Below are 23248 nucleotides of genomic sequence, written 5' to 3'. Positions count from 1 at the left end.
TCATTCCATGTAGGTATCACAAAATGATTAATAACCGGTTGGAAGCGTATCGTACATACCAGCGTTTCCAACGGATTGTACTCATTATCTGTGGCTGTTGGTACATGCCCACAAAATCTGGCAAAATCCGTTACTGTTGGTCCGTTTGTATGCTCTTGGGCATGTTCATGTTCCTAATGATAAACATGCATATGAGCTATATCCACAGACATAACTTGGTACTTATGATGAGATACATAGGCATAGGAACATCTGCAGTTGGAGCCATTCTCAAGGTACGAACCAAGAAGGACTTACATTTCCGTAAATAATCAACAGGATTTGTAGTCAAACTAAAATCTTACAACGACAACGATTTATTTAAGGTTTCTTTAGAAAACAAATTGAGCACATTTATTAATGAAACACGTAAAATGCGTTGATATATATATTCTAATAAACGTCACTTCTTTGCAACGCTTCATATTTCGCGAAAAAACAGTATTAAACAGTTTCTGTGCAACATTTTTGTCTCGTGTAGAGAAGAGGTATGCATGTCTGATCTTTTTTAAGGTGGGAACCTTCCTCTTCAATCGCCGATCTCTGATAAATTATCACCGGACACTGAATGATCTTTTCGAGGAGGAGCTTGCGCGGAACGAGAAAACGCGGACGATAATGCTTTCGTTCCTGCCCACAATGTACATCTTGGCGTACACATATTCCGCCATTATGATGGCATTAGTCTTGGCGTATTTTGTGCCTCCATATTTATTCATAATCCGCGATCTCCGTCATCTCCATTTAACTACGAATTACACCCTACCACTCAGTAGAAGATACGGGCACTTCTGGCCCGTTCCCGACAATTTTTTGTATCATTTTCATCTGCTCTTCGAGACGAGTCTAGTGTCGCTCAGTAGCACAACGGCGGCCAGCGTTGATAGTGCCTTTGGCTTCTATGTCTATCAGTTTGCCTCGACGATGCACGCCATGACTTTCAGGCTCACGAATCCTTTGCCCACCGAGAAGTTTTCAGACGTTTTAAAGACGTGCGTGGAGAAGCATCAGAAGCTACTGCAATGCCGTGACACGCTGGAGCATAACTATGGGCATTTTGTCCTTTACCACGTTGTCTCCAACGCCGTGCTTCTTTGCTCGTTGATATACGAGGCGATGACAGTACGTAGATACATTAATGTAAAATTTGACGTTCAATGTCGCAATGCTTAATCCATTGTATTATGCGTAGTTGAAATCCGCATGAGATAATAAATGTTACGGTAGTACAATTAATACCGCCGTGTTACGTTAATATAATACCAGAATTTGAACGTGTCTCGATTTATTTGGAGAACATTTGCGAGTAACAAATAAAGAAATGTCATAATTTTCTCGTGACCGTGTTACTCTAATATAACTAAAAGTATAAAGTAAAATGTCATCTAATATTTTTTAAAAGAATTGGAAATAAAAATTGCGCAGCGCTTGCAAGATTTTTCCGTGTGCAATGGTATAGCATTGCTTAAATATTTTATAATGTAATATTAATTGTTAAACCTTTGGAATAGTTCTCGAGCTTTAACGTTAGGAACTTAACCGAGTTTATGACATTCGCTTTAGTAAAACTGCTTCAACCGTTTATATACACATGGTACGGCACTGTCCTCACAAATGCGGTGAGTTTTAATGATTTGCTAAAACAATTATAATAACTCAAAATTAATCCTTTCCCACATATGTATATATATATATATATGTATGCATACTCTATATGTATATATATGTATGTATGTATACTCTATACGTTTAGAGCGAGGACTTTCGTAAAGGAATATATTTTGGCGAATGGCCTAATTCTGAACTCAATCGTCACGTGAGAACAAACATTATTCTGATGATGATGCAAAAGCCGATGACTATAAACGCATTTGTCACTCCCGTTGAGATGGTCATGTTCACTAACGTAAGTATTACAGTTAAGTTGCAATTCGCTGAGTAAATCTGTGTAAAAGCTTATGACTTCCAACTGAAATTGTAGAAATTATATAGCACTGAAATGATATAAAAAATTAAGATTCTAATAATATTTACAATTGTGTATTTTTCGCGTATTAAACTAATATTAATCGTTTTGCTTTTATTCGTAGTTCATAAATACTACAATGTCCTATTTCTTCCTGTTGCGATCTGTTGGTGATAAAAACGAATAACGATGAATGCTACGTATGTTTTGTAAACTCTGACAAAACTTGTAGAATTGTTACGTCGTTAGTAGATTGTTTTAATTTAGAATATAAAATCTTGCATTATTGACACCTTTTATCATTACGTTATTAACGTTTAATCGCTATTATATCGCTCATTTGCTGCAACAATGACATAACTCAGAAAACAAGTTTGAATGTTTTGAATCATTAAAATTTTGTAATATTCTTTGTAAATGTGATTTTGATGTAAAAACTGATTGTAGAGGAACAAAAGTATCTAGCTATATATAGCTCATTTATTAAGTGTATTGGATTCTCACCATTCTATTGCAGACAATTCAATGACAATTTTCAAGTTTTATCGTTGATGCAGCAAATGAGGGATAAATTTAAACAATAACATGTTACAACCGGTTATTGCGTTTTATCTTTATTTATCTCAAATGACAGTAACTTTACGGAATATCATATCAATAATAATCAACAAAAATTTAGCAGGTAAACTTACTGAAAGGTGAGGAATGCTTAATTCTTCATTTACGCGTATATTTATTGAGATTCTCGAGTCACACACTGACCTACTAAATGTCAGAGGAAATATGTAATGTGTCAATATATCGTAGACACGCTAGCAAAAGAAGTATCGAGCGTAGGTGACTGAACGGGACTCTTTTGTATAGACGTCTGCTTATATCCTCAGACCAATCAAAGTTCTAAGTGTCATCGATACTGTTTCGTTCACGTGCTCCAAGCTATCAACGGCACACCGACAACGCTTCGATCGATACAGGAGCTTTCTTACCTTATCTCATAAGTAAAGAGAATCGTAAAACTGTCTGTCTCAATTGAGTAAAAAAGGACAGCGCTAATCTTGATGCCATATCGTATGTGACTCACAATCTACAGTTTCCCGTAAGTTTTAGTGCTCTCTTTGAAGTGCAATTTTTCTTATATGTCTCTAATTTATCTAGAACCTCAACCAATTTTTATTATATTCAGTTCGACAAAGTTCTACCAAATGGCATCTTAAATTCGCCATTAACTTTTCAAAGCCTCGATAGATAGACGATACGTATCATGGAAATGATAGTCAATAAAAGAGATACTTCAAAGCATCGCCAGTATGGATTCTCTTTCAATAATCTCTCAATATCAGTTCCAATTTTTAAGGCAGAATGTAAAATTTCTTTCTCTACCTCGGCGCAGTTGAATGTAAATCCATCGTATCAAACGCATCCGAAACGTTGGTAGGTACTTCAGAGTGCACAGTCTTCTAACAAAAATATTTTCACTTTTTAATGTTCATCTTAATAAAAAGTAAGATTTCGGACAGAACTCGTAAAAGTTGTAACAGTAATAATCGGTATACAAAATTTATTTTCTCACGACAGTGAAGTATGAATAGTCATATGGTTCATTGCAGTTCTTGAATATTTTTCTAAAGACGGTTGAGACGCACTATTTTAAATAATAAAATTATTATTATATTGGTATGTGACTGATAGTCTTGAGATTGGATAACTTATCGATTATAGTTTTTATTTTAATCACAACTTTAAATGTTAACATTATTTACTGACTGACTAAGCCATCGACATCTTGCATTATTATACTAAAGAAATTAGTTTGTATAAATAACTATTATCATTTTATCATCATTAATGTTAAAAAGAACTTCAGCTTTTAAATTAAGAAATTATAGAAAATATTGGAAAAGATGAAAATCAGTGACATGTTGTCTCATTAAGAAAATTCTTCTCTTCGACAGTTCTAAATCCACTAATCTAATAACAAAATCTAAACTCTTGCCGTGCACTTAAGGGGTAACGCCACTCTAGCGCAGCCTAATTTTGACAATTTTTTATGGGAATATAGTGGGTAGTAGGTAACACACTTTAAAATATGTACAATAAAGGCCTTTAAACAGATTTTGTATTCCATTCACTATATTCTCATAAAAAATTGTCAAAATTAGGCTGCGCTAGAGTGGCGTTACCCCTTTAAAAAATTAAACTTTTCCACTTTCCAGTTCAGAAGATTTTCCGTCGACGTCTCTCATTGAGTTATTCGATGTGGATATAATAAAATGATTGATAAAGAGTTGCGAGCGTATCGTACGTATCAGCGTTTTCTTCGGATTTTGCTCACTATGTGTGGCTGTTGGTATATGCCCACAAAATCTGGCAAGTGTATGAATTTCTGGGTAGTTGGTGTGCTCTTGGTGATAATCCCTTATGCGACTGTGAGCTTGAATATGTGCTATATCTACAGACATAATTTGGCAATTGTGATGAAATGTGTTGGATTAGCAATATCTTCATTTAGCACCATTCTCAAGGTACAAATCAGAAAGATCTTGCATTTTATTAAGAAGGAGAGCAAGATCAGAATAATATTTTATATAAGTATATTAATATTTCACAATAGGAAACATATTAATATATTGATATATTAATAAATAAATAAACTGCATTACGTGCTTCAATTATTTCTAAAGATAAATTCTTCTCTACATTATGTATTTTAATAGAGCTGCACTCCGATAATCACTAGCAGTACTGAAAATCTATTGTTTACTTCACGTATATTATAGATTTTCAGTACTGGGAGTGAATATCGGAAAGCAGCCTGTATGTATATTATATATATTGTAATATATATTGACATTCGTTAAAAGATCAACCGGATATGTCGTCAAACTAAAGATTCGCAACAAAAACAATTTATACAAGATTCCTTAGTAAATAAATTGACGAAATATATTTAGTGCACTTATATATCGGTTGATCTCGTACTAACCGTTACTTTTTTACATCTTTCATGAAGAAAAAAATTCTTAAGTATATCTTTATTACACCAATAATTAATTAACAATTAAGACTTTATTTTTAATCGACTGCAATTGGCTATCGTCATGACAAATTGACGATATTATTTATCGCAATAAATTAAATTATGATGCTTACATATAAGCTTGAAAATTTAGAAAGACCAAAACCCATGCCCCATGGTCGAAATGTCTTGACAATTAATTTGACCAAAACTAATGGTCGACTTGTCATGACGATAGCCAACTGCAGGCAATTAAAAATAAAGTCTTAATTAAAAAAAATTGTTTATTTGAAATACAAATATAACAGATTTAAATTCGTGATATCAAACGTGCCACGTCACACTCTGTGCAACTATTTCGTCCCGCGTGAAGAAAAAAAAATGCGTTTCTGGTTTTCTTTAAGATTGGAACGTTCCTGCACAATCGAGCGTCTTTGATAAATTATCACCGGACGCTAAATGATCTTTTCGAGGAGGAACTTCTACGGAACAAAAAAATCCGGACGATAATACTTTCGTCCCTGCCCACAATATACACCCTAGCATACACATATTCTGCCTTTGTGATAGCAATGATGTTGACATTTTCTATGCCTGCTTATTTATCCATAATCGTCGGTCTTTGTCGTTCCCAGTCAACTACGAATTACAGCCTACCATTCACTAGGGGACACGGATACTTCTGGACCGTTCCGCACAACTATTTGTATCATTTTCATCTGCTCTTCGAGACGGGCAACATATCGATCATCGGCATCATGGCATGCGGCTTGGAGAGCGCTTTTGGCTTTTATATCTATCAGTTCGCTTCAATAATGCACGCCATGACCTTTAGGCTCACGAATCCTTTGCCCACCGAGAGCTTTTCAGACGTCCTAAAGTTATGCGTGGCAAAGCATCAGAAACTACTGCCATGCCGCCATACGTTGGAGCACATCTACGGACCCATTGTCTTTTGGCACATTGTCACCAACGCCGTGCTTCTTTGCGCATTGATATATGATGCGATGTCAGTACGTGGATACATTCATTACGCGTGTAATATTTTTTACACATGTCCAATATTATTACATGGCGCAAATGTTTCATGATATAATACTAATTGTTAAACATTTGCAACAGATCTCGGACTTTAATATTTTCAACATAGGCGCATTTGTGACTTACGCTGCAATAAAATTTCTCCAAACGTTTACGTATGCATGGTATGGCACACTCCTCACAAATGCGGTAAGTTTTAATAATTTACTAAAACAATTATAATAACTCAAAATAATTTCCCATATATGTATATACTTAACTATATCTATATGTTTAGAGCGAGGACTTCCGTAAAGGAATATATTTTAGCGAATGGCCTAATTCTGATCTGGATCATCACGTGAGAACAAATATCATTATAATGATGATGCAAAAACCAATGACGATAAACGCAGTTTTCTCTCTCGTTGACATGAACATGTTCACCAATGTAAGTATTGACTTGATTCTAATCGATTGAGTAAATCTTTGTGGAACCTTATGATTTTCGACGGAATTGTTTCGAACTTTATAGCGCCATCGCTTTAAAATTATATTTATATCTCATTTTTACGAAAGCTGAAAATTCAAAACTTGAGAGACTGAGAACGCACAAAATGTGATTACGACACATTATCTTGAGCAAATAAATTAAAATATTTTGCACTGATTCTATTTTTTTAATTACTTTAAATTAAACCTATAATGTAGAATTTATACAAAAAATATAAAAATATAAACAATTAAGAGAGATTTTAATTACTGTTCCGAATATGTCAATTAAAAACTTCTTTTTCTCATTGAAGTTGATTTCTTTGAATTTCTTTCAACTTCATTTTTTACAGAGTTTGGAAAAGTCTCTACATCAATTAATAACATTTACTATTATGTACTTTTCACATATTAAACTAATTTTAATCGTTTTATTTTTATTTGTAGTTCGTTAATACTACAGTGTCCTATTTCTTCCTGTTGCAATCTATCAGTGATAAAGGCAAATAATGATGAATGCTACATATGTTTTGTAAACTCTGGCAAAACTTGTAAAATTGTTACGTCATTAATAAATTATTTTAATTTAGAAAGTAAAAATTTGTATTATTGACACCATTTATTATTACGTTATTAATGCTTAATAAATGCGTAAACTATTATATATTAAAACAATAACATACCATATTATCACTGATTATTGCGTTTTATCTTTATTTATCTCAAATGACAGTAACTTTACGGAGTATCATATCAATAGTAATCAACAAAAATTTAGCAGGTAAACTTACTGAAAGGTGAGAAATGATTAATTCTTCATTTACGCGTATATTTATTGAGATTCTCGAGTCATACACTGACCTACTAAATGTCAGAGGAAATATGTAATATGTCAATATATCGCGTAGACACGCTAGCAAAAGAAGTATCGAGCGTAGGTGACTGAACGGGACTCTTTTGTATAGACGTCTGCTTATATCCTCAGACCAATCAAAGTTCTAAGTGTAATCGATACTGTTTCGTTCACGTGCTCCAAGCTATCAACGGCACATTGACAATGCTTCGATCGATACAGAAGCTTTCTTACCATATCTCATAAGTAAAGAGAATCGTAAAACTGTCTGTCTCAATTGAGTAAAAAAGGACAGCGCTAATCTTGTTGCCATATCCTATGTGACTCACAATCTACAGCTTCTCGTAAGTTTTAGTGCTCTCTTTGAAGTGCAATTTTTCTTATATGTCTCTAATTTATCTAGAACCTCAACCAATTTTTATTATAGCCCAGTTCGACAAAACTCTACCAAATGACATCTTAAATTCGCCATTAACTTTTCAAAGCCTCGATAAACGATACGTATCATGGAAATGATAGTCAATAAAAGAGATACTTCAAAGCATCGCCAGTATGGATTCTCTTTCAATAATCTCTCAACATCAGTTCCAATTTTTAAGGCAGAATGTAAAATATCTCTCTCTCTACCTCGGCGCAGTTGAATGTAAATCTATCGTATCAAACGCATCCGAAACGTTGGTAGGTACTTCAGAGTGCACAGTCTTCTAACAAAAATATTTTCACTTTTTAATGTTCATCTTAATAAGAGTTAAGATTTCGGACAGAACTCGTAAAAGTTGTAACAGTAATAATCGGTATACAAAATTTATTTTCTCGCAACAGTGAAGTATGAATAGTTATATGGTTCATTGCAGTTCTTGAAAATTTTTCTAAAGACAGTTAAGACACACTATTTTAAATTCCCGTAAGATAAAAATCATAATAAAATTATTATAATATTGGTATGTGACTGATAGTCTTGAGATTGGATAACTTATCGATTGTAGTTTTTATTTTAATCATGGTTTTAAATGTTAACATTATTTACTGACTGACTCTAAGCCATTGACATCTTGCATTATTATACTAAAGAAATTAGTTTGTAAATAATTATTATCATTTTATCATCATTAATGTTAAAAAAAACTTCAGCTTTTAAACTAAGAAATTATAGAAAATATTGGAAAAGATGAAAATCAGTGACATGTTGTCTCATTAAGAAAGTTCTTCTCTGCGACAATTCTAAGTCTAATCTAATAACAAAATCCAAACTCTTGCCGTGCACTTAAAAAAATTAAACTTTTCCACCTTCTAGTTCAGAAAAATTTCCGTCGACGTCTCTCATTGAGTTATTCGATGTGGATATAATAAAATGATTGATAAAGAGTTGCGAGCGTATCGTACGTATCAGCGTTTCCTTCGGATTTTGCTCACTATGTGTGGCTGTTGGTATATGCCCACAAAATCTGGCAAGTGTATGAACTTCTGGGTAGTTGGTGTGCTCTTGGTGATAATCCCTTATGCGACTGTGAGCTTGAATTTGTGCTATATCACCAGACATAATTTGGCAATTATGATGAAATGTGTTGGCATAGCAATATCTTCATTTAGCGCCATTCTCAAGGTACGAACCAGGAGGATCTTGCATTTTATTAAGTAGAACAGCAAGATCAGAATAATATTTTATATAGGTATATTAATATTTTACAATAAGAAACATATTAATACATTGATATATTGATAAATAAATGGACATTACGTGTTCTAATTATTTCTAAAGATAAATTCTTCTCTACATGAATTTTAATAGAGCTGCACTCCGATAATCACTGGCAGTACTAAAAATCTATCTATCTAATCTATCTAATCTTACGTCACGTATACTATAGATTTTCATTACTGGGAGTAAATATCGAAAAACAGCCTGTATGTATATTGACATTCGTTAAAAGATCAACCGGATATGTCGTCGACCTAAAAATTCGCAACAGAAACGATTTATATAAGATTCCTTAGTAAATATATTAAACAATTATATTTAGTGCACTTATATATCGGTTGATCTCGTACTAACCGTTACTACTTCTTTACATCTTTCATGAAGAAAAAAAATTCTTAAGTATATCTTTATTACACCAATAATATAATTAATTAACAATTAAGACTTTATTTTTAATCAACTGCAATTGGCTATCGTCATAACAAATCGACGATATTATTTATCGCAATAAATTAAATTATGATGCTTACATATAAGCTTGAAAATTTAGAAAAAGCAAAAACCATGGTCGAAATGTCTTGACAATAACTTGACCAAAACTAATGGTCGACTTGTCATGACGATAGCCAATTGCAGTCAATTAAGAATAAAATCTTAATTGCAAAAAATTATTTATTTTAAATACAAATATAACAGATTTAAAATCGTGATATCAAATGTACTACGTCACACTCTGTGCATCTTCTTCGTCCCGCATGGAGAAAAAAAATATGCGTTTCTGGTTTTCTTTAAGATTGGGACGTTCCTGCACAATCGAGCGTCTCTGATAAATTATCACCGGACGCTAAATGATCTTTTCGAGAAGGAACTTCTACGGAACGAAAAAATCCGGACGATAATACTTTCGTCCCTGCCAACAGTATACACCTTAGCGTACACATATTCTGCCATTTTGATAGCAATGATGTTGGCATTTTCTATGCCTGCTTATTTATCCATAATCGTCGGTCTTTGTCGTTCCCAGTCAACTACGAATTACAGCCTACCAATCACTAGGGGACACGGATACTTCTGGACCGTTCCGCGCAATTATCTGTATCATTTTCATCTGCTCTTCGAGACGGGTGGACTGTCGATCAACAGCATCACGGCTTGCGGCATTGACAGCATCTTTGGCTTCTATGTCTACCAGTTTGCCTCGACGATGCGCGCCATGACCTTCAGGCTCACGAATCCTCTACCCACTGAGAAATTCTCAGACGTTTTAAGATCGTGCATGGCAAAGCATCAGAGACTACTGCCATGTCGTGATATGTTGGAGCACATCTATGGACCCATTGTCTTTTGGCACATTGTCACCAACGCCGTGCTCCTTTGCGCATTGATATACGAGGCGATGTCAGTACGTGGATACATTAATGCAAAATTAGATGTTCGATGTCGCTATGCGTGGTTGCAATCGGCCATGATGATAATAAATGTTATGGTAGTACAATTGGTACCGTCGGATTGCGCTAATGTAACGTCAGAATAAATTTAAACGTGTTTAAGTTCTATACATTTGGAGAACATTTGCGAATATTAAATGAAAAAAGATCATAATTTCTTCGCGGAGCCCAATATAACTTCAGTAGAGTAAAATAATCTAATAATTTTTAATAATTTCTTAATCTAATAATTTTTGCTCTTCTACTAAGAAAAAAAAAAGATTACGCTGCGAGTGCAAAACTATTTACCCATGTCCAATGTTATCACGTTGCGCAAGTGTTTCATGATATAATACTAATTGTTAAACATTTGCAACAGTTTTCGAACTTCAATATTTTCAACATAGGCGTATCTGTGACTTACGCTACAATAAAATTGCTCCAAACGTTTACGTATGCATGGTATGGCACACTCCTCACAAATGCGGTAAGTTTTAATGATTTACTAAAACAATTATAACTCAAAATAATTTCCCATATATGTATATGCTATTTTAACTATATCTATATATTTAGAGCGAGGACTTTCGTAAAGGAATATATTTTGGCGAATGGCCTGATTCTGATCTGGATCATCACGTGAGAACGAATATCATTTTAATGATGATGCAAAAACCAATGACGATAAACGCATTTTTCTCTCTCGTCGACATGAACATGTTCACCAATGTAAGTATTGAAATCCTAATCGATTGAGTAAATCTTTGTGGAACCTTATGATTTCGACGGAATTATTTCGAGCTTTATAGCGCCATCGCTTTAAAGTTATATTTATATTTCATCTTTACGAAAGCTAAAGATTCAAAACTTGAGAGACTGAGAACGCACAAAATGTGATTACGAAACTCTTGAGCAAATAAATTAAAATATTTTGCATTGATTCTACTATTTTTCTAATTGCTTTAAACCTATATTGTAGAATATATACAGAACAAATAAAGATATAAAAAATTAAGAGAGATTTTAATTACTGTTCCGAATATGTCAATTAAAAACTTCTCTTTATCATTGATGTTAATTTCTTAGAAGTCCTGTCGACTTCATTTTTTACAGAGTTTGGAAACGTCTCTACATCGATTAATAACATTTACTATTATGTACTTTTCGCATATTAAACTAATTTTAATCGTTTCGCTTTTGTTTTTAGTTCGTTAATACTACAGGGTCCTATTTCTTCCTGTTGCAATCTATCAATGACAAAGGCGAATAATGATGGATGCTACGTATGTTTTGTATGGCAAACTTGTGAAATTATTACGCTATTAACAAATTATTATAATTAAGAAAGTGCAATCAATTCATTGCTAATATTATTAACAGCTCTTGTTATTACACTATTAACGCTCAATTTACATCGAAACAATAATATATATTATAACTTCACTGGTTGTTGCATTTCACCTTGTATTTATCTCAAATGACAGTCACTATCCGAAATGGTACTAAGCAGAAGTTTAGCAGGTAAACTTTTAGAAATGTATGGAACGAACCGAATTCTTCACGAACGCGTGTGTTTGATATGGTCCTCAAGTCGGTCACTGACCTACCAAAAACGTATAAGGAAAATATGTGAATATATCGTAGACATGCAAACGAGAGAAGTATCGAACGTAGGTGACTGAACGGAACCCCCCAGACGTCTGCTTATAGCCCTCAGGCTATCAAAGCTCCAAGTACAAACACCGCTGACGTGCTTATAGCTATCGATGTTTCGACGGACAAAACAGACAGTTCCTTGTGTCACAAGTAAAGAGAATCATAAATCTGCCTGCCTCAATTAAGTAAAAAAAATATATCGCTAATCTAGATGCTACATCAAATGTGACTCGCAACTTATAATTCCCCGAAAAGTTTTACCGTTCTCTTTGAAATGCAATTTCTCTTATGTCTCTAATTTACCTACAGCCACAACAAACTTGTATTATAGCCCATTTCGACCAAACCATTAAATGACATTTTAAATTATCTATTAACTTTCCAAAGCCTCGATAGACGACACGTATCATGCAAATAGACACAAAAGAAGATACTTCAAAGCAACGCCAATACAGATTATTATCTTTTAATATCAGTTCCGAATTTTGGGGTAGAAGGTAAAATCTCAGCCTCTGCCTCTGCAGTTGAATGTAAATCCGTCGTATTGAACACATCGAAAACGTGAGTAGGTTTTTCAGAGTGCAAAGTCTCCTAACAAAGATATTTTTCTCTTTTTAACAGTCACCTTAATAAAAGTTAAGATTTTGGATAAAACTCGTAAAAGTGATAGAAGTAATTATCGGTATAAAATATTTATTTTCTCACAACAGTGGAGTATGACAAATCATATAAAGCATTGCAATCCTTGAAAAAAATGATTATAATATTAGTATGTGATTGATAGTCTTAGGACTGGATAACTTATTGATTATAGTTTTTATTGTAATCACGGTTTTAAATGTTAACATTATTTACTGATTGACTCTAGGCCATTGACACCTTGCATTATTAGATTAAAGAAATTAGTTTGTAAATAAATATTATCATTTTGTCATCATTAATGTTATAAAAAACTTCAACTTTTGAATTCAGAAATTATGGAAAATATTGAAAAAGATGAAAATCAGTGACATGTTGTCTCATTCAGAAAGTTGCAATTTCTTCTATTCGACAGTTTTAAATCCACTAATCTAAAAACAAAATCCAAACTTGCCGTGTACTTTAAAAAATTAAATTTTTCCAGTTCAGAAAACTTTCTGTCGACGTCTCTCTTTGAGTTATTCGATGTTATAAGATGGTTGATAAAGAGTTGCAAGCATATCGTGCGTATCAGCGTTACCTTCGGACTCTGCTCACTATATGTGGCTGTTGGTACATGCCCACAAAATCCGGCAAGTGCATGAATTTCTTGGCAGCTGGTGTGCTCTTGGTGATAATCTCTTACGCGATTCTGAATTTGCATATGTGCTATATCTACAGACATAATTTGGCAATTATGATGAAATGTGTTGGATTAGCAATATCTTCATTTGGCGCCATTCTCAAGGTACGAACCAGGAGGATCTTGCATTTTATTAAGTAGAAAAGCAAGATCAGAATAATATTTTACACGTTTTATGCATATTAATATTTTAGAATAAGAAACATATTAGTACACTGTACGCTAAATTTCGATGACTAAATGAATTGCATTAAGGTCGTTCTACATTAGACGCAAGCACCCAATCGCATGACCGCAAGTAGTACCACTTCCGGTCCCATATAGCAATTGCAAGATTTGATCAAGTCCAAAATTTGCATCTCTGCCATCATCTTCATGAATGTTCGCGTCCAGAGATTCATCTTTATTCCATTTTAAATCACTTATTATTAAAATAAAATTTTCTAACTTATCAATATCTTTACGAATCACAATAAAACACGAAACAAATGAGCAAGCCAAATAGACAATGAAGCTCGATGCCATGACAACAGAGCTCGATGCTCATATTGCCTGTCAAATATCGCAGAGACGCAAATTTTTAATTTGATCAAACCTTGTGATTGCTATTTGCGACTACGTTATGACCGGAAGTAGTACTACTTACTTGTACTACTAGCAGTTCTGCTCGCTTAGACCATGTTGATAACAACACTTTTACAATAAATCTCTTCTTTGATTAGCTGTGACTTACGACTGCAGTGTAAAAACTCAAATTGCAAGCCACTTGCGACGATATGGATTGCTTGCGACTAATGTAGAACGACCTTTACGTGCTTCAATTAATTCTGAAGATAAATTCTTCTCTACATGTATTTTAATATATGTATATCAACATTCGTTAAAAGATCAACCGGATGTGTCGTCGAACTAAAGCAAACTTAACAACTTAAACTTCGCAACAAAAATAATATACGATTTATACAAGATATTCTTTAGTAAATAAATTGAAAAAATATATTTAATGCGTTAATATATCGGCTGATCTTTTAATAAACGTTAATTCTTTGAAACGTTCCATCCCTAGGAAAGAAAATTTTTCATTTAAAATTCAAATCGACAGATTAAAAGTTGTAATATCAAACGTGCCACGTCAGTCTCTGTGCAACTTCTTTGTCTCGCGTGGTAAAAAAATATGTTTCTGGTACTCTTTAAGATTGGAACATTTCTACACAATCGAGAGTCTCTGATAAATTATCACCGGACGCTGAATGATCTTTTCGAGGAGGAAATTCTACGGGATGAGAAAATCCGGACGATAATGTTTTCATCCCTGCCCACAATATACACCCTGACATACACATATTCTGCCATTGTGATAACAGTGCTGTTGGCGTATTTTATACCTCCTTATTTAGCCATAATCCATGGCCTCTGTCGTTCCCAATCAACTACGAAATACAGCCTACCAATCACTAAAGGATACGGATACTTCTGGACCGTTCCGCACAATTATTTGTATCATTTTCATCTGCTCTTCGAGACGGGCGGAGTGTCGATCAACAGCATCACGGCTTGCGGCATTGACAGCATCTTTGGCTTCTATGTCTACCAGTTTGCCTCGACGATGCGCGCCATGACCTTTAGGCTCACGAATCCTTTGCCCACCGAGAGCTTTTCAGACGTCCTAAAGTTATGCGTGGCAAAGCATCAGAAACTAATGCCATGCCGCCATACGTTGGAGCACATCTACGGACCCTTTGTCTTTTGGCACATTGTCACCAACGCTGTACTACTTTGCGCATTGATATACGAGGCGATGTCAGTACGTGGACACATTCACTACGCGTGTAATAATTTTTACACATGTCCAATATTATTACATTGCGCAAATGTTTCATAATATAATACTAATTGTTAAACATTTGCAACAGATCTCGGACTTTAATATTTTCAACATAGGCGTATCTGTGACTTACGCTACAATAAAATTGCTCCAAACGTTTACGTATGCATGGTATGGAACACTCCTCACAAATGCAGTAAGTTTTAATGATTTACTAAAACAATTATAATAACTCAAAATAATTTCCCATGTATATACTATACTAACTATATCTATATGTTTAGAGCGAAGACTTTCGTAAAGGAATATATTTTGGCGAATGGCCTAATTCTAATCTGGATCATCATGTGAGGACGAACGTCATTATGATGATGATGCAAAAACCAATGACGATAAACGCATTTTTCTCTCTCGTTGACATGAACATGTTCACCAATGTAAGTACTGAAATCCTAATCGATTGAGTAAATCTTTGTGGAACCTTATGATTTCGACGAAATTATTTCGAGCTTTATAGCGCCATCGCTTTAAAGTTATATTTATATTTCATTTTTACGAAAACCGAAGGTTCAAAACTTGAGAGACTGAGTACGCACAAAATGTGATTACGACACTTTTGAGCAAATAAATTAAAATATTTTGCATTGATTCTATTATTTTTCTAATTGCTCTAAACCTTGTAGAATATATACAGGACAAATAAAGATAAGAGATAAAAATAAACAATTAAGAGATTTTAGTTACTGTTCCGAATATGTCAATTAAAAACTTCTTTTTATTATTGAAGTTGATTTCTTTGAATTTCTTTCGACTTCATTTTTGACAGAGTTTGGAAAAGTCTCTACATCAATTAATAACAATTACTATTATGTACTTTTCACATATTAAACTAATTTTAATCGTTTTATTTTTATTTGTAGTTCGTCAATACTACAGTGTCCTATTTCTTCCTGTTGCAATCTATCAGTGATAAAGGCAAATAATGATGGATGCTACGTATGTTTTGTATGGCAAACTTGTAAAATTATTACGCTGTTAACCCTTAAATGCCACACCTCTCAAGAATCTCGTAAATGACACATGGGGTCTAAAAGACCCCAGCATGAAAAATGTCTCCTTACTTATTGATTTTTTGATATTTAGTTATGAAAATTATTTTCAATGTTGTTCAAGGCTTAGAAAAGAGAATAAAATGCTTATATTGTTAAAATTTCAATTTCAACATAGTATAAAAAATTAAGATCGCCAACAGTTAAAATGTTGGCTCCAAAATCAAAAAAATAAAAAATAATAAATAAATAAATATGAGCTCCATATTTGGCAGGAACATTTGAAAATATATCATTCTAAAGGGTCTGGGGTCCGCTGGACCCCGGGTGGCATTTAAGGGTTAACAAATTATTATAATTAAGAAAGTACAATCAATTCATTGCTAATATTATTAACAGCTCTTATTATTCCACTATTAACGCTCAATTTATATTGAAACAATAACATATTATAACTTCACTAGTTGTTGTATTTCACCTTGTATTTATCTCAAATGACAGTCACTACCCGAGATGGTACTAAGCAGAAGTTTAGCAGGTAAACTTTTAGAAATGTATGGAACGACCCGAATTCTTCACAAACGCGTGTGTTTGATATGGTCCTCAAGTCGCGCACTGACCTACCAAAAACGTACAAGGAAAATATGTCAATATATCGTAGACATGCAAGCGAGAGAAGTATCGAACGTAGGTGACTGAACGGGACCCTCCAGACGTCTGCTTATACCCCTCAGGTTATCAAAGCTCCAAGTATAAACACCGCTGACGTGCTTATAGCTATCAATGTTTCGACAGACAAAACAGACAATTCTTTGTGTCACAAGTAAAGAGAATCATAAATCTGTCTGCCTCAATTAAGTAAAAAAAATATATCGCTAATCTAGATGCTACATCAAATGTGACTCGCAACTTATAATTCCCCGAAAAGTTTTACCGTTCTCTTTGAAATGCAATTTCTCTTATGTCTCTAATTTACCTACAGCCACAACAAACTTGTATTATAGCCCATTTCGACCAAACCATTAAATGACATTTTAAATTATCTATTAACTTTCCAAAGCCTCGATAGACGACACGTATCATGCAAATAGCCACAAAAAGAGATACTTCAAAGCAACGCCAATACAAATTGCTGTCTTACAATATCGGTTCCGAATTTTGGGATAGAAGGTAAAATCTCAGTCTCTACGTCTGCAGTTGAATGTAAATCCGTCGTATTGAACACATCGAAAACGTTGGTAGGTTTTTCAGAGTGCAAAGTCTTCTAAGAAAAATATTTTTCTCTTTTTAATAGTCACTTTAATAAGAGTTAAGATTTTGGATAGAACTCGTGAAAGTGGTAGAAGTAATTATCGGTATAAAATATTTATTTGCTCGCTACGGCGGAGTATGACAAATCATATAGAGCATTGCAATCCTTGAATAAAATGATTATAATATTAGTATGTGATTGATGGTCTTAGGACTGGATAACTTATTGATTATAGTTTTTATTTTAATCATGGTTTTAAATGTTAACATTATTTACTGACTGATTCTAGGCCATTGACACCTTGCATTATTATATTAAAGAAATTAGTGTGTAAATAAATATTATCATTTTGTCATCATTAATGTTACAAGAAACTTCAGCTTTTGAATTCAGAAATTATGGAAAATATTGGAAAAGATGAAAATCAGTGACATGTTGTCTTATTCAGAAAGTTGCAATTTCTTCTCTTCGACAGATTTCCACTAATCTATAAAAAACAAAATCCAAATTTGCCGTGTACTTTAAAAAATTAAATTTTTCCAGTTCAGAAGACTTTCCGTCGACGTCTCTCATTGAGTTATTCGATGTGGATATAATAAAATGATTGATAAAGAGTTGCGAGCGTATCGTACGTATCAGCGTTTCCTTCGGATTTTGCTCACTATATGTGGCTGTTGGTACATGCCCACAAAATTCGGCAAGTGCATGCATTTCTGGGGAGTTGGTGTGCTCTTGGTGATAATCTCTTACGCGATTCTGAATTTGCATATGTGCTATATCTACAGACATAATTTGGCAATTATGATGAAATGTGTTGGATTAGCAATATCTTCATTTGGCGCCATTCTCAAGGTACGAACCAGGAGGATCTTGCATTTTATTAAGTAGAAAAGCAAGATCAGAATAATATTTTACACGTTTTATGCATATTAATATTTTAGAATAAGAAACATATTAGTACACTGATATACGTGTATAATTAATATATTTGCTCGCTAAATTTCGATGACCAAATGGATTGCATTAAGGTCGTTCTACATTAGACGCAAGCACCCAATCGCATGACCGCAAGTAGTACCACTTCCGGTCCCATATAGCAATTGCAAGATTTGATCAAGTCCAAAATTTGCATCTCTGCCATCATCTTCATGAATGTTCGCGTCCAGAGATTCATCTTTATTCCATTTTAAATCACTTATTATTAAAATAAAATTTTCTAACTTATCAATATCTTTACGAATCACAATAAAACACGAAACAAATGAGCAAGCCAAATAGACAAAGGAGCTCGATGCTCATATTGCCTGTCACATATCGCAGAAACGCAAATTTTGAATTTGATCAAACCTTGTGATTGCTATTTGCGACTACGTTACGACCTTTCTTCGCAAGCAATACTTCTTACTTGTACTACTAGCAGTTCTGCTTGCTTAGAACATGTTGATAACATTTTTACAACAAATCTCTTCTTTGATTGGCTGTGACTTACGACTGCAGTGTAAAAACTCAAATTGCAAGCCTCTTGCGACTTGTGACAATATGGATTGCTTGCGAATAATGTAGAACGACCTTTACGTGCTTCAATTAATTCTGAAGATAAATTCTTCTCTACATGTATTTTAATATATGGATATATATTAACATTCGTTAAAAGCAAACTTAACAATTTAAACTTCGCAACAAAAGTAATATACGATTTATAGAGAAGATATTCTTTAGTAAATAAATCAAAAAATATATTTAATGCGTTAATATATCGGTTGATTTTTTAATAAACGTTACTTCTTTGAAACGTTCCATCTCTAGGAAAGAAAATTTTTCACTTAAAATTCAAATTGACAGATTAAAACTTGTGGTATCAAACGTGCCACGTCAGTCTCTGTGCAACTTCTTTGTCTCGCGTGGAGAAAAAATATGTTTCTGGTTTTCTTTAAGATTGGAACTTTCCTACACAATCGGGAGTCTCTGATAAATAATCACCGGACGCTAAATGATCTTTTCGAGGAGGAACTTCTACAAGATAAGAAAATCCGGACGATAATGTTTTCATCCCTGCCCACAATATACACCCTGACATACATATATTGTGCCATTTTTATGACAATGATGTTGGCGTTCAATTTGCCTGCTTATTTATTCATAATCCGCGATCTCTGTCATCTCCATTTAACTACGAATTACAGCCTACCAATCACTAAAGGATACGGATACTTCTGGACCGTTCCGCACAACTATTTGTATCATTTTCATCTGCTCTTCGAGACGAGCGGAGTGTCGATCAACAGCATCACACCATGCGGCATGGATAACACCTATGGCTTTTATATCTATCAAATTGCCTCGGTAATGGACGCCATGACCTTTAGGCTCACGAATCCTTTACCCACCGAGAGCTTCTCAGACGTCCTAAAGTCATGCGTGGCAAAGCATCAGAAACTAATGCCATGCCGCAATACGTTAGAGCACCTCTACGGACCCATTGCCTTTTGGCACATTGTCACCAATGCCGTGCTTCTTTGCGCATTGATACACGAAGCGATGTCAGTACGTGAATACATTCACTACGAGTGTAATATTTTTTACACATGTCCAATATTATTACATTGCGCAAATGTTTCATAATATAATACTAATTAATAGACGGCGATACGAGTCAGGCGCGGTACGTGGTGCGCAAGTAAAGAAATTAATAGTTACAGAAGAAACGAATTACAATGTATATATATATATATATATATATACATATATTCCAACTTAATAGGGGTAATATGAGGTAATATTTTTCGCAATAATTTCTTTACAGTTTTTTAAATAATTAAATCGTGTAGATTTAATTCAGGGGAGGGAAGGGTATTAATTTTCCAACGATAGCTGTGTTTCAAGTCCGACAAATAATCGGCGCGCAGTTTATTAAGTTGGAATATATGTATATATATATATATATATATATATATATATATATATACATTGTAATTCGTTACTTCTGTAACTAATAATTTCTTTACTTGCGCACCACGTACCGCGCCTGACTCGTATCGCCGTCTATCAATTTGTTGACATTTTCACGAGTCTAATGATATATTTATAATACTAATTGTTAAACATTTGCAACAGTTTTCGGACTTTAATATTTTCAACATAGGCGTATCTGTGACTTGGGGTACAATAAAATTGCTCCAAACGTTTATATATGCATGGTATGGCACACTCCTCACAAATGCGGTGAGTTTTAATGATTTGTTTAAACAACTATAACAACTCAAAACTAATCACTTACGATATATGTATTTATGTACGAAGGTGGTTTGATAAGTTTGGTAAATTTGTATGAGATAGCATTACAATCCATGTATTGACGTGATGTCTGGAAAGTTTCACTCTTTAAATCCCTCCAGGCCAAATTTCAGTCAGAAGTAACAGAAATGGAAAAAAATCGATTTTTCCATTTTTTGTGGCAACTGCTAAACCGCTCGCTTCAAACGACTACCGAACGTGAACATCGCGTCACTTCTGGCTGAAATTTGGTCTGGAGAGGTTTGAAGAGTAGAACTTTCCAGGCATCACGTCACCAAATGGATTGTAAAGTCATCTCATACAAATTTATCAAACTTATCAAACCACCCTCGTATATGCACTATATATGTTTAGAGCGAGGACTTTCGTAAAGGAATATATTTTGGTGAGTGGCCTAATTCTAATCTGGATCATCATGTGAGAACGAACGTCATTATAATGATGATGCAAAAACCAATGACGATAAACGCATTTTTCTCTCTCGTTGACATGAACATGTTCACCAATGTAAGTATTGAAATCCTAATCGACTGAGTAAATTTTTGTGGAACCTTATTATTTCGACGGAATTATTTCGAGCTTTATAGCGCGCGCGCGCGCCATCGCTTTAAAGTTATATTTATATTTCATTTTTACGAAAACTGAAGATTCAAAACTTGAGAGACTGAGAACGCACAAAATGTGATTACGTCACTCTTGAGCAAATAAATTAAAATATTTTGCATTGATTCTATTTTTTAACTACTTTAAATTAAACCTATATTGTATAGAATTTATACAGAACATATAAAGATATAAAATATAAACAATTAAGAGAGATTTTAATTACTGTTCCGAATATGTCAATTAAAAACTTCTTTTTATCATTGAAGTTGACTTCTTAGAATTCCTTTCGACTTCATTTTTTACAGAGTTTGGAAAAGTCTCTACATCAATTAATAATATTTACAATTATGTACTTTTCGCATATTAAACTAATTTTAATTTTGTTTTACTTTTATTTGTAGTTCGTTAATACTACAGGGTCCTATTTCTTCCTGTTGCAATCTATCAGTGATAAAGGCGAATAATGATGGATGCTACGTATGTTTTGTATGGCAAACATGTAAAATTAGTACACTGTTAACAAATTATTAAAATTAAGAAAGTGCAATCAATTCATTGCTAACATTATTAACACCTTTTATAATTACACTAAAAATACTCAATTTGTATTGAAACAATAACACATTATAACTTCACTGGTTATTGCATTTCACTTTTTATTTATCTCAAATGACAGTCACTATGCGAGATGGTACTCAGCGGAAGTTTAGCAGGTAAACTTTTAGAAATGTATGGAACGACCCGAATTCTTCACAAACGCGTGTGTTTGATATGGTCCTCAAGTCGCGCACTGACCTACCAAAAACGTACAAGGAAAATATGTCAATATATCGTAGACATGCAAGCGAGAGAAGTATCGAACGTAGGTGACTGAACGGGACCCTCCAGACGTCTGCTTATACCCCTCAGGTTATCAAAGCTCCAAGTATAAACACCGCTGACGTGCTTATAGCTATCAATGTTTCGACAGACAAAACAGACGGTTTTTTGTGTCACAAGTAAAGAGAATCATAAATCTGCCTGCCTCAATTAAGTAAAAAAAATATATCGCTAATCTAGATGCTACATCAAATGTGACTCGCAACTTATAATTCCCCGAAAAGTTTTACCGTTCTCTTTGAAATGCAATTTCTCTTATGTCTCTAATTTACCTACAGCCACAACAAACTTGTATTATAGCCCATTTCGACCAAACCATTAGATGACATTTTAAATTAGCTATTAACTTTCCAAAGCCTTGATAGACGTATCATGCAAATAGCCACAAAAGAAGATACTTCAAAGCAACGCCAATACTGCAGATTACTATCTTTTAATATCAGTTCCGAATTTTGGGGTAGAAGGTAAAATCTCAGTCTCTGCCTCTGCAGTTGAATGTAAATCCGTCGTATTGAACACATCGAAAACGTGAGTAGGTTTTTCAGAGTGCAAAGTCTTCTAACAAAGATATTTTTCTCTTTTTAATAGTCACCTTAATAAAAATTAAAATTTTGGATAGAACTCGTAAAAGTGGCAGAAATAATTATCGTAAGTAATAATATAATATTTTATAATAAATATTATAAAATATTTATTTTCTCACAACAGTGGAGTATGACAAATCATATAGAACATTGAAATCCTTGAATAAAATGATTATAATATTAGTATGTGATTGACAGTCTTGGGACTGGATAACTTATTGATTATAGTTTTTATTTTAATCATGGTTTTAAATGTTAACATTATTTACT

The 23248-nt window shown here is 33.7% G+C and overlaps 6 protein-coding genes across 7 annotated transcripts in view; 5 read left to right on the top strand and 1 right to left on the bottom strand.

Annotated features, from left to right (window-relative positions):
- LOC139784463 (putative E3 ubiquitin-protein ligase UBR7) overlaps positions 1 to 23248 on the bottom strand; it is a 57713-nt gene that overhangs the window by 16129 nt on the left and 18336 nt on the right. The window lies entirely within an intron of this gene.
- On the top strand, positions 24 to 2295 carry LOC139782601 (uncharacterized). Its single transcript, XM_071721623.1, has 5 exons — positions 24 to 275; positions 553 to 1161; positions 1551 to 1658; positions 1793 to 1945; positions 2130 to 2295. The coding sequence occupies exons 1-5, from the start codon at positions 24 to 26 to the stop codon at positions 2190 to 2192; spliced, it is 1185 nt and encodes a 394-aa protein (XP_071577724.1). The 3' UTR covers positions 2193 to 2295.
- Positions 4276 to 7127, top strand: LOC139782593 (uncharacterized). Its single transcript, XM_071721615.1, has 5 exons — positions 4276 to 4527; positions 5426 to 6034; positions 6144 to 6251; positions 6340 to 6492; positions 6981 to 7127. Exons 1-5 carry the CDS (start codon positions 4276 to 4278, stop codon positions 7041 to 7043), a joined length of 1185 nt encoding a protein of 394 aa, XP_071577716.1. The 3' UTR covers positions 7044 to 7127.
- On the top strand, positions 7585 to 11955 carry LOC139782584 (odorant receptor 49a-like). The gene is made up of 7 exons (XM_071721607.1): positions 7585 to 7730; positions 7814 to 8064; positions 8681 to 8989; positions 9879 to 10487; positions 10892 to 10999; positions 11089 to 11241; positions 11720 to 11955. The coding sequence occupies exons 3-7, from the start codon at positions 8738 to 8740 to the stop codon at positions 11780 to 11782; spliced, it is 1185 nt and encodes a 394-aa protein (XP_071577708.1). The 5' UTR covers positions 7585 to 7730; positions 7814 to 8064; positions 8681 to 8737; the 3' UTR covers positions 11783 to 11955.
- Positions 13298 to 16755, top strand: LOC139782577 (odorant receptor 49a-like). Its single transcript, XM_071721600.1, has 5 exons — positions 13298 to 13594; positions 14685 to 15293; positions 15403 to 15510; positions 15599 to 15751; positions 16235 to 16755. Exons 1-5 carry the CDS (start codon positions 13343 to 13345, stop codon positions 16295 to 16297), a joined length of 1185 nt encoding a protein of 394 aa, XP_071577701.1. The 5' UTR covers positions 13298 to 13342; the 3' UTR covers positions 16298 to 16755.
- LOC139782561 (uncharacterized) lies at positions 18182 to 22066 on the top strand. The gene is made up of 5 exons (XM_071721580.1): positions 18182 to 18467; positions 19551 to 20159; positions 20730 to 20837; positions 21264 to 21416; positions 21917 to 22066. Exons 1-5 carry the CDS (start codon positions 18216 to 18218, stop codon positions 21977 to 21979), a joined length of 1185 nt encoding a protein of 394 aa, XP_071577681.1. The 5' UTR covers positions 18182 to 18215; the 3' UTR covers positions 21980 to 22066.

Source organism: Temnothorax nylanderi, unplaced genomic scaffold (genome assembly GCF_030848795.1).
Source record: "Temnothorax nylanderi isolate EJ_2023f unplaced genomic scaffold, tnyl_v1.0 TNYL_tig0008_pilon, whole genome shotgun sequence".
Taxonomy (NCBI): domain Eukaryota; kingdom Metazoa; phylum Arthropoda; class Insecta; order Hymenoptera; family Formicidae; genus Temnothorax; species Temnothorax nylanderi.
This window is presented reverse-complemented; position numbering and strand designations above follow the sequence as displayed.